General features: G+C 24.7%; 2 protein-coding genes across 2 annotated transcripts in view; one reads left to right on the top strand and one right to left on the bottom strand.

Moving 5' to 3' along the window:
* The first annotated feature begins 760 nt into the window (after positions 1-760).
* Positions 761-7,643, top strand: LOC113555188 (glutaminyl-peptide cyclotransferase-like). Its single transcript, XM_026959564.1, has 6 exons — positions 761-1,355; positions 3,860-3,991; positions 4,073-4,339; positions 6,846-7,001; positions 7,092-7,302; positions 7,367-7,643. Exons 1-6 carry the CDS (start codon positions 1,272-1,274, stop codon positions 7,513-7,515), a joined length of 999 nt encoding a protein of 332 aa, XP_026815365.1. The 5' UTR covers positions 761-1,271; the 3' UTR covers positions 7,516-7,643.
* Positions 7,644-7,977: 334 nt separating this feature from the next.
* LOC113552780 (dynein heavy chain 7, axonemal-like) overlaps positions 7,978-12,785 on the bottom strand; it is a 30,868-nt gene continuing 26,060 nt past the window's right edge. The window contains exons 44-47 of the mRNA XM_026955705.1: positions 11,062-11,296; positions 10,570-10,721; positions 10,365-10,502; positions 7,978-8,396 (exon numbers count right to left, since the gene is read on the bottom strand). Of these exons, the coding sequence (XP_026811506.1) occupies positions 8,043-8,396; positions 10,365-10,502; positions 10,570-10,721; positions 11,062-11,296 (879 nt within the window). The 3' untranslated portion in view covers positions 7,978-8,042. The remainder of the gene's footprint in view (positions 8,397-10,364; positions 10,503-10,569; positions 10,722-11,061; positions 11,297-12,785) is intronic.

Raw genomic sequence — 12,785 nt, 5'->3', positions numbered from 1 at the left:
AATCTAATTATATTAGTTCCATTTCCACTCATCTCATATGCATACATTCATTACTATTACAATTTTAATTTCACTTTTGGATATTATTTTACACTACTTTAAAAATAACACCATTTTTCAAGATTTAGTAGTAGTTACATTTACGATATTTTCTAATAACCAATTATCTTTTGCAATTATTTTTTTTTAATCTGATTATTTTTTTAAAAGCAAATATTTTTAGTTTTTCAGATTTATATCTGCCTTAGATTATCTAATATGTGATAAATTCCTGTTTCCCAAGTCATTTGATAAATTTAATTAGAATAAATTTTCTATTGGTTAACGTTCAACATCTATTAAATGTTAGAATAAATTTCTTAGTGTATAAAAATGTTGTCTTAAAAACGTGCATACTTCTAAAGTATTTAATTAAAATATAAGAATTACAGACAAACTGCGTAAATAGGTGCAAATAGGTATTATAAGTACATGCACTTTACTCCTTAGTCATTATAAAAAAATTAAGCTAATTCGGTAGATTAGTGGAACCAATATTTAATGAACTTTAAGGTAACTCATTTTAATTGTAAAACCTGATTGCTAACTGATACAACTAATTTTATTATTGATAGATTGTCTATTTGTCTCTTATACATAAGAAATACAATATATAATTTTTAAGGGGCGAAGCCCCCCCTTATTTGCGCCACTGTATAAATTATAATTCTTTTAATAAATATTTGAAATTTGAATATTTTCATGAATTTTTCTAGTAATTTAGATCCCGAAACAACTTGGTCCCCTATGGTCAACTAGTTCCTCGTGGTTACTTAGATCTTGAGGATCTAGTTAACCGAGGATCTAGATGGCCGTTCACCATTTTTTGGTGTAGGTGGTTGTAGGCGCGTGACGTAATGCGCAGACTTGGACTAAATCCGAATATTTACGATATACCATATTGCATATGATATGAGTTATCAGTGATGCGATTATTGTGTAACAATTTCCTCTTCCGAAATCTGGGTTTCGCAATTCAATATGTTGAATCTGTTGAGAGGTACCTTATTTACCTTTTGCCTATCTAATTTCAAATTAACAATGGTACACCGTTCATTGTACACTTTTATTTTTTGCCTTATGAGTTGTGGACTTATGGTTGTACTCACTCGAACGAAATCATAGTATCTTACTGCGAACGTTCATTACTGTTGTTTAGTATTAATGTCCAAAACGAGTGTTGATTTTGTAATTTATATTATTAACTAACTATATTTTCTTTTTATTTGAAAATGTCATTGTTCAGATTTACTTTCGTAGTAATTCAAATCATTGCAATTGTATCGTCACAGAAAGTCAGTTCCAGAAATAAGCAAGTAAGATTGGTGATCCAATTTTTCATTGCTAATATTTGTATTTTATTGTTCTATTTTATAATTATATACTAATATAAGTATTAATTTGTTTTAATATTCCTATTATAATTTTTTTTTTTTTTAATTATTTAAATAATCTATTTTCTCTTTTTTTAATAACATAGATAATAGACTATTATACAGTATGATTGAGCATTAACAATTATATATTAACACTTCGCTGTGCTATTATACTTAATAATTATAATTATATATACATTCTTAATATTTTAATATTGGGTTATATAAAAAATTGATATATTTAATGGACCTATACCAACCATGGGTTATTAAATTGTGTTTAATAGACTATTAACTCACTATTAATTTATTAAATATTCAGTGATTGTTCATGTAACCTAGAATAATTTAAAATAAGTAATAACCAATGTTAACGATAATAAAATAAATATTTGGTTGGAATAAGTTGTACAACAACTGAAAACTGTCCATACAACTAAACAGTAGGTATAATTATCAGAAAACTTACTTACATTTGTAAATTATAATAATATTTAATATATATAATAATTATATATATTTTATACCATTCTATAGTTATTTTTATCACTATTAGCTTCAATATCAAATAATACCTACACAATAAATACATACATAATTTTATTTATGATTAACTTAACCAATCAATTAAGTTTTAAGTAGACAGATATAATGTTTATTTAATATGCCTGATTGTGTATTATTGGATTAATTAAAAATAGATACCTACCATTGATTATAGTTCATTATTTATAACTTTTACATGTATAACTGGTATTCAAAAAAAGTCTAGATAATAAAGACCAATTTTTTCTTGTGCTTTTTTATTTATTTATTTATATATCAAATTAAACTTCCATATCTAATCCATAAAAATTCAGTGACAGTTTATACATGTTATATTAGGAACAAAAAAGCCTAAAATGTCATTAATTGAAGTTGACCAATAAATCACAAAATAACAAATACATGGTTATATATTTTATGTTTTTATTTTGAGCCACTTGTTAATTTAAAAAAATGTTGAAATGAAGTGTATTAGTTTTTTAAGCAGGTGATTATTTTTAGTAATTGATAAGTGAACATTTAAATCAAAAACAAACATGATTATTATATAACTGATATATGTGTATGCTTTCAGAATTTGTGATTTAATGAATTGTTAATTAAAAAAAAAAATCATAAATTTAGATACAAATTAAAATATATTGCAAACAAAGCTATGGCTGGTAACAGTTAGTAATACTTATAAAATATTATTTGTTGGTTATGTAAATGTTTTCTAAAAAAACCAGTATTTTTTTATTAAAATTAATTTATATTCATAATGCAGTACTTCAGTGTTTGTAAAATTTATTATACAATTGTTATTTACACATTTTTTTTTTTATATTAGTTTACTATACCTTTTATTATATTAATACAGAATAATTTTATAAATTATGCAGAAATGATAATTTTTTGATTGGAAAACTGCAGAAAAATGAAGTTAATAATTGATATTAAGAGGACGCCATACCCGTATGTGTTGTCTCTGTCTTACTAACGTACATCATAACAAATTTTTGTTCAGTAGAATACATTTTGTGGCGTTAGCTTTAATATTAGAGTAAATTTACCTATTATCAAATGTAAAGGTAAGAATATTATCTAGACAAAGACATATGCTTTTAATGATATTATTATTTTAAAGTGAGTTAAAGCTATGTAAAATATAACAAATTTAAAATGTTCATAACTCACTTTAAAATGATAATATCATTAAAATCATTTGTCATTGTTTAGATAATATTCTTACCTTTAAATTTGATAATAGGTAAATTTACTCTAATATTAAAGCTAACGTCACAAAATGTATTTTACTGAATGAAAATTTGTTATGATGTACGTTAATAAGACAGAGACAACACATGCGGGTATGGTGTCTTCTTAATAGAAAATAAACAAATAATACTTCTACTTATATTTTTGTGGGTTGATGCTTTTATAGATAAAACTATTTTAGTGTAAATTACCTACTGTATGTTTCTTGGAATTCAATTTAAAAATTTCATATTATTTGAAAATATAAATTATTGTTCTTAACATCCCAGTAGTCAGTTTTCAGTGTTGTGTAAGTTACTTTACTCAGTATTCAAGGAAAAGATTAATAAAGTTACTTTACTTGTTACTTAGGGATAATAATAATGAAATAATTTTACTTGTTTTCTCAATTACAACTGTAATAAAATTACTTTACCTTTCAACATTACATTTATAATATATGAAAAAAAAAATCTGAAAATATTATTTATTAGGTACAAATTAAAATTAAATAATTTATTGATCAACAAATTGTGATAATAAGGACTAAAAATGTTAAAATTTGCTAAATTTTTTGCAAGTTTAACACTCAACCAAAATATATTATTAATTAGCATAAAATTATTAGGTTAACTTAATATTATGAGTTTTTAAAAATTTAGAGCACTGCTATTTCTCAAGATACTACTTATAAATTATGTCACATGGGAATTGAACAACATTTTAAGCCAATCTTAGATGAAATGTTAATTGAAAGAGTAGTTGGGACAAATAATCACGAATTTATAAAAACGGTAAATTAAAACAATAAATAATTAATTACATCATATTATGAAGTTTATTTGAATTTTTTTTATTTTACTAAATATTTATAGTACATCGCAGAAGAAATGAAGATTAATGGTTGGGCAGTGGAACTAGATGAATTTAAAGCCTTTACACCAAAAGGTGTGTACAATATGACTAATGTTGTAGCTACTCTAAACCCTATGGCTGATCGGTATATAGTTATTGCTTGCCATTACGATTCAAAATTAATGGATTTTTATTTTGTCGGCGCTACTGATTCAGCAGTACCTTGTGCTATGATGATATATATGGCAAAATCATTAAATCAACGACTTGAAACCTTTAAAAACACTGTGAGTATATACAAGTTAAAAATATAACTACAGAGAAACATATATTATCAATCTCATAAGTAACAAAAAAAATTCATATTGTAAAGAAATTCATAGAAGAAATGAAATTAATTTGGTTCTAATTTAGTTCAGTTTTCAAAAATATTTTGTTTAACAGAAAATTTTACTGTATTATAATTTATATTTATACAAATAAACAATTATCGTCCAAATTTTAAATTAGTACCTAGGTACTTCAGTTAAATAATTTTAGAATTTTATGTATTTTATGAAATTATTCAAATTAGGTCTTATTTTTGTTATTAATCTAACTGTAACTAATGCATATGATTGGTAATAATAAAATACATTTAGCAAATATTCAATTGCCTGTAAATTAAGGAAGCACTGCAACTGTGGATATACAAATTCTACAGTTAAACTATTAAATGATTGAAAAAAAAAATATAAAATGAAACACAAATATTATAATAATTATATTATTATAAAAATATATACGTATACAAAAAAAAAAATTGTACCACTAAGAAAAAGAAATAATTTTACTTTCAAAAGTATATTATTAAGACTTGAGGATGTCACATCCGCATGTGTTGTCTCTATCTTACAAGTACGTAACATAGCGAATTTACGCTCAGCAGATTACATTTAGCTCCATCAGTTCAAAAATTAGAGTGAATCGACCTATTATGAAACACATGTACACATGTTGATTTTTTACGATAGTTCAATTTTTAGCAAATTATACGTGTATAACATAGCGTAAATTAAAAATGCTTATAACTCACTATTAAAAACTTAATAATCGTAGTATGCATGTCTATTCATTTAAATAATAAATAAAATTTAAAAAAAAATTTTAATTTATATAATACCTTCTTTACAATATTTAAATATAAATACCAGCAAAAATTTGTCACATATAAATAATTAAAATTTTCTTGCATATTTTCCGCGTATTTGCATATTTGTTGCATTTTTTTTACGATTTTGACTGCTTATTATATATGGCATATATTGATACATTTTAGTGCATAAAGATCCACGCTCTACTTATAACCATGTAAATTATAATATTAATAAAATAACCCTATAAGAAGCCCTAGGTTGTATTCTTACCTTTAAGTTTAGTAGATAATTGGAAAATTTACTCTAATATTAAAGCTAACAACATAAAATGGTTCTGCTAAACGCAAGTTTACTATGTTTTGCATTAGTAAGACAGACAATACATGTGGATGTAGAATTGTCTTACTAATATACTATTGAAAATAAATTATTTTCTTTTTAGAAATTCTTATGTAGCGTTCGGAAGTCTGTTTTATTTATATTCAAAAAAAAGAAAGTATTTATTTCATATTTTTTAGTTGGTTAAGTTTAATAGGAAAAGCTTTGGTAGACTTATTAAACATGCTGCTCGTAAAAGTCATCAAAGATTAGTTAACGACCAGTGTAAACAAAATACTAACAAAAATATTCAAAGTAAATTCCAAAATGAAAGCTTGGAATATTGTGCTCTGCTCATTATCTTAGTTTGATACGTATACATTTTTATTATATATTCTTTTATTTATCGGTTCAAAAATGGTAAAGTTATAAATAAATAATCTTTCTACTTTTTTGAATTCAATATGTTCTATAAAAAAATGCATCAAGTATATAGTATTTTTATTTTTACATGTATTTACTAGTATATGTTCATAAAAAAATTGTTGTCAAATATTTTTATTATTTGTAGTATTATGTATTGTATATCATATGTAATTTCATAGATTATTGAGAGTTTACTGTTTACCCTTATTTTTTTTTTACAGAGAATTATAAGTTAGTATTCAAATAACCAAAAGTAAGTAGTCAATTTCAGACTGGTTAGGCTTTAAAACTGTTTAGAGCTAGTGTATATTATGTTACAGTTAAAACCCGAAATCCGTCATAACTATAATTTCCACAAATCCCTTTAATCAATTCTGGTTTTGACTAGCTAAAACTAGAAATAACAAAGTCCATCACTATTAAAACTATAGTTCTAACTTACCATGAGCGCCCACGGGAAATTTATCAGGGAGGAGCATAATAAAATCAAATACCAAAAAATACATTAAAAAAAATTTAATCCTTGTAAACTACAAAATGTATTAGAATTATGTGAAATCAAGTACCAACCTCACATACTTAAGTAAAAATATTGATGAAATGTTTATAAATCAAAATAAAAGTTAAAATATTCAATATTATATTTGAATTTAAGGGAAGGGGCAAATGCCCCGTCTTGCCTCCCCCCTCCGAGCGCCCATGTAACTTTTGTTTTATTAGAACTAGTTATTTCGAAAATATATTGGTGAAAAATATAATTATCAAGTGAAAATCTGTAATTTTTATATTGATAGCTTAAACTAGTTTTAAATAGGGAAAATTTTTTTTAAAAGTATATATTATTAATATACATATATAATAATAAATTGATATTTTAGTTTACATTTTAAGTATGTTATTTAAAATATTTTAGCCTTTAAGCTTGATGATGGTATTTTTTGATGGGGAAGAAGCTTTTGTAGAATGGTCAGATTCAGATTCTCTTTATGGTTCACGACATTTAGCTTCAAAGATGGAAAATACCAAGTTTCTACATAATGGTCGACAATTAAATCAATTATATAGAATAGTAAGTTATTTATTATTTTCATCACTTAATAAGTATGTGGTTAAACATTTTATTGAACTCTTCTATTATTATATATATTTATTTTTTCAGGAATTTTTAATGCTATTAGATTTGTTAGGTACCAAAAATCCAAAATTCTATAACTATTTTCTAGAAACTGCTGATCTATATCGATCTTTGATAAAATCTGAAACAATTTTAAACAAGACTGGTTGTCTAAATGAACATACTGATACCTATTTCCGTCCAATGTCTGCATTCGTTCAAATTGATGATGATCATATGCCATTTTATCAAAGAGGTAAATACTAAAATATAAATACATCTCTAAAGTAATATGTTCTAATCAGATGTTTGTTTTTTAGGAATTGAAGTGGTTCATATGATTCCAAATCCATTTCCAAATGTTTGGCATAAAAAAAGTGATAATAAAGATGCATTACACATGCCAACAATATTGAATTTAATAAAAATTGTTCAAGTATTTATAGTTAGTTATTTGGAAAATCAATGAAAATATTATTTTGGGTTTCTTCCTAGTATCTCATTTATACATCTTTTTTATATTTTTTGACTGTTGAATATTTGTTTTTATTAATTTTTTTTATATTATTTTTAATTTTACATTCATAATACATTTATTTAATATAATATACCTACTTATCTGTATAATTGTTGGAAATTAAAATATTATTTTAAAAATTGTTTGTCATTTATCAGTCATGAAATCTAATATACACATTTTAATCTTATTTTATACAAATTCAATGATAAACATTATGTCATTATAACAACAAATAATGATTTTGAGCGAAAACAGTATAAACAGATGGTAACATAGGTTATCAAACAATTATATTGATAATAATATCATTTTCTATGTAGTTCCAAGTTATTTTTAAAGTACTGTTTATTTTTTACTTTTGACCCCCCCCCACACAAAAAAAAAAGTACCAACTAAATCAATTTTGCTACTGTATTTAGACAAAAAACTCAACATATATCATTATAATATCAATACATTCATGGCTATTTATAGATTTATTGTGATAGTTGACATAATAGAGCAACTCCTCTCATTATCCAGTGTTCTGGTTGTTTAATTGTTGGTATCAATAAAGCAATAACAAAGTTAGTTGAATGCCCTGTAGTAGATAATGTGCCTTTTCTTTCAGCTGTTTTGTACATAGGACACAAATAAACAGTATCAAATTTCAAATGTTCTTTTTTTATTGGTATCATATGAATGATGGGCATTTTGTAGTAAAGTTGTTTTGACTTTGATTCTTTGAGACTCGATTTTTTATTACTCCACCTTGCTCCATCCAAAAATAGACCATATACATAAACACCATTTTCTGGAGCTGAATTTACAATCAATTTTCTGTCCATTATCTAGAAACATAATTTATACGTATAATTAAATCGTAAAAACAATACTACCGGTACTTAAAATGCAAGAAGTGATATTCTATATTATTACTCCACAATATGAGTATCATAATTCATAATTTAAAAAAATTTAAAAACTTTTATACTTGAATATTGCCATTAATTAATCAGGTATCTAATTTATGACAAACAAATCTGTCACAAATCATAATAAACTTTAACTTATATTCACTACTATAAACCTTGTTAACTGTACTACCAATTCAAAGTATTTAATAATTTAATCATGTTCTATTTATAATACTCAAATAAGAATTACTTCAGGCGACAGGTTGGTACATAGCAGTTAAATAAGTGTGGCTAACACGTGCCAAGTGTTATGCCCTCGGGAATGACTATTATTCTCACAACTGTCTAGTTTACATCTTACACAGTTAAGACATTTATCGGTTGCAGGTAAATGTTGGGTTAAGTATAGTAACAAAAAACAATTTGAAAATACTTTATTGCTGAATTAAGTTATTGTTATTTAAGTTAAGGATATAGTATATGCAATATGCATATGTTGAATTATTTGAGACTAATTTTACCCTATGACCTATTACAGAAATGAGAGATCTTGATATTCTTATATCAGTTATATCTTGTATTTAGATACTTTTTTTTAGGTATAGGTAATTTAGTTGCATTAACCCTTTTTGACAAAAACTTATTTTTTCATAGTAATAACAGAAAGTTACATCTTAATTTTGCCAAAAAAAGCAAAGATAGATAATTTTATTATGTAGAAACTAGATACAATAATATCTATAGATTATTTCAGTGGTTTAAACCGTATGCAGGCGGAAGTGGAAAGGTAATGGTGATAAATTTGGTGAATTTTTGTGGTGTATATCGATGTTATCGGTGTATATTGTTTGTTTATTTATTATTTTATTGAAATGTCTATATCCTAATGAGTTATGATATTCCAAAAAATAAAAGTTATTACTTATTACCTACCTACTTGAAAATTTGATGTTGTTCAATTTGATTTTTCATTCATCTTCAATAGTTCAAGTTTGTGACCTACCTACATTATAACTAATTTATGTAATATATTAAATTTGAAAAAACTCGTTTTTTAAATTTATATTTTAAAATAATAAAAATTAACTTGTATTCTAATTTAGTTTGTTTTTGTATTCAAATAACATAACTTTAACTAGTTGAAAAAATGACTAAATTGCACAGCTTTGAGAAATCTGTTTTGTATAAAACAAATTATTTTTGTATTTTGTAACAAAAAAAGATTATTCTATAATTTAACGCAGAAAATGGTATACTTCTCTATGTTATTGGTCTTTTAGATATAAATAATTGTTTTTATAATATGGAATTTTGACAAAGATATATTGTCAGTAGTAGTCTCTCTAAGACCTAAGTTGTAATATTATAATTTATAAGTATGTGTAACTAAAAAGTATAGTAAATTTAAATGAATTATATTGAAATATTTTACACGATAATAATTTTATTTACAAAAAAAATCTATTTTGTATTTAAAGATAAGCATTGATGTGTCTAGTATGTATCTTAATAGTTACACATTTTTCAAGTATTTTATCTATTCCTTCTTTATGATAAATTTTGATTTAATTTGAAATTATTTGAAATACTACCACCAGAAGTAGTGTAGCCATGAGGGAAGGGCCATTCCTCAACCCCCCTTCATCGGCTGTATCAACTTAATACAAAAATGAACTGTTATTGTTAATTATTATTTTTTTTTTAGTATTTTTGTTTGCTCCCCCTAATTTTAAAATACTGGCTATGCCACTGACTACCAGTACCAACAGTTTATAATTATCAACTTCAGATTCTAAGCTTGTAAGCGCTTTTGGTATTAAAACTATGTGTTTCATATGTACATTCAGCTTTTTATTTAGTTACATCTTCAATATGCCTTTAAGTTTAAAAGTGTGTATTTACCTTATAATCAAAGGTCAGCAAATCTATAGGTATTTGAAATTTTCTTGCAAAATTTTGTTGAGATCCGGTTAAAAATGCTTGTGTAAAATAGAAGCCGGAAATCCAAAATGAATTTGGAATACCGTTAATATACCATTTCTAAAATAAATTTAATTTTTAATTTTCAAAATAATAAAATAATGATATAATCATTAATTTGACTTACCTGCAAAAATGCCATTCGCTGCAAAAAATCTTTAATATAACTTCCCAGTGGTTTTAGTGATGGATACGAACTGTTAGCCCAAACCACTGGAATTTTGCCTATTAAGATACTATGATAAACTTCTTCTAGTTCATTAGACATTAAAATTAATCCTAGACATAAAATAATGATTTAAGTTTTATACTTCAAAAACTAAGAATTTTTATTCTGTAAATATTAATGCTAGATATAATATTAATTACCTATTGATATTGAATTACTCTAAATAGATGTATCTAATATTTTTATTGATAACCAAATATTTTTAAATATTAAACAAGAAATTGTAGATTTATTTTGTTTTTAAATGGTTACTATTCCGATAAAAATGTTTTTTAATAAAAATAATGGAAAAATATGATTTAAGTAAAATAATTTTAAATATACATAATAAAAAAAAATCAATAGGTAAATAAAATTAAACAGTAACGTAAATATCAAGTTCAATAGTACCTTTTACACTTCTTTGCAAGTTTGTCAAGCTGAATTTAATAACGTCCAATAATTTATTAAACCGACCCATTTCCTGTACCAGAACTGTATTCATAGACTGATTGTAAGTGGTAGGATATTTTTCCAGAGCGAGTGTTACATCAAATTTGTTTGGTAATTTATTAAGTATGTCCATAGAAAATGTTAAAATCAGATCTTCGGACGATACTCCTTTGGCGCCGGTAGTTTTCGAATTCTAAAACCACAAAACTTAAATATAAATATATACATAACGATCTTAATATCAATTATTCTTATCTGCGGCTTTCTTTACAAGGAAGTACGTTATTAAATATTTAGTAATCTAATTAATTTATTAAAATATTGAATAAGCCATCCATCTTCTTCGTGTAACACATTTTTGGGTATGGAATAGCAATACACGAACGAGTGGAATTTTAAAAATGTTTTATTATTAATGTTACATTAATTAAATCGTACAGTTTTGTCATAGTGGAACCGATCTTGATAGCTGGATTTCGTGGAAAGATGTGCAGAAAGATCGATATTTTTTGTGCCGCGAAGCGTCCATTAATATAGAAACGTGCTGAAGAAGTGGTGTATATATTATTAGACATTCTTACAACTTTTAGTGCGCCTTCAATTTTACTAAATGATAACGGCCGAGAATTTGCGAATACAGTTGTTAAAGAACTTTGTGCCATGTGGCCAGAACTCAAAATAGTCAACGGTAAACTATGCCATTCACAACGTCAAGGTTCAATTGAAAGAACCAACAAAGACATAGAAAATATTTTAAATCAAAAAATGGAAGGAAGGAATTAAGTTAATGCAGTTTATGTGAACCGTGGTTTTCAACAGGTATATATGCAGGTATGTAATTATTAAATGTTAAAATAATATCACCGTGTTTAATGTTTAAACTATTATGTATTGTACATTATTTATTATTATTATTTTTTATCTAATAGTTTAAAAACTTTAGTTTTAATAATTAAAATTTAAATAATTTAATGATAATAATATATCATTGATTAAATTTACATTTATTCTATATTTTGATATATAATGAGTGATTCGCTTAACAAACAACACTCATTATATCAAAATTTATTAACATCTTTGAAAAAAAAATGTATACTTTATTTCCAGTTAAAATAAAATTTTTATCGCTATTAATTGTTTTATTTTTTGAATGACAGCCTACATTTTTAATTTCATATTTTGAAGCTTTATACTTTTTCTTTTTGGAGTATTTCTATTCATAAAAATTGAAATTCAGAGAGTAATTTATAAATTATAACTGTTAAAATAATTTTAAGTTAGGTTTTAATTTCACTGTTAAACATAACAATTCTTACTCTCCTTACTATAAAAGAAAAGCGGGAGTACCTTTACTCTATAATATTTACATTTTACACATCAAATATTCCCAAAACAAACCTTACAACTCTAGCGACATATGCAGACGATACCGCTATACTAGCATCAAACAAAGACTCTAACATAGCCACCTAAGATATACAATGTCATTTAAATCAAATTTCCCACTGGACTCAAAAATGGAAAATTTAGATAAATTAATCTAAATATGTTCAAATAAAAGTTTCTCTTTGTAAAAACGAATGCTCACAACTGTCGCTCAATAATGTATCAATTCCTATCCAAAATGCAACTAAATACCTAGGAGTTCATCTAGATAAAATACATACTTGGGCCCAACA

Source organism: Rhopalosiphum maidis, chromosome 2, assembly GCF_003676215.2.
Source record: "Rhopalosiphum maidis isolate BTI-1 chromosome 2, ASM367621v3, whole genome shotgun sequence".
In the NCBI taxonomy this organism is placed as follows: domain Eukaryota; kingdom Metazoa; phylum Arthropoda; class Insecta; order Hemiptera; family Aphididae; genus Rhopalosiphum; species Rhopalosiphum maidis.
This window is presented reverse-complemented; position numbering and strand designations above follow the sequence as displayed.

What these genes read in the sequence shown, in the direction of transcription:
- LOC113555188 (XM_026959564.1), top strand. Translation starts at nt 1,272, where the DNA reads ATGTCATTGTTCAGATTTACTTTCGTAGTAATTCAAATCATTGCAATT. An exon ending in TCAGTTCCAGAAATAAGCAA is followed by an intron (nt 1,356 to 3,859) that starts GTAAGATTGGTG and finishes TTAAAAATTTAG; the next exon opens with AGCACTGCTATTTCTCAAGA. An exon ending in ATCACGAATTTATAAAAACG is followed by an intron (nt 3,992 to 4,072) that starts GTAAATTAAAAC and finishes AAATATTTATAG; the next exon opens with TACATCGCAGAAGAAATGAA.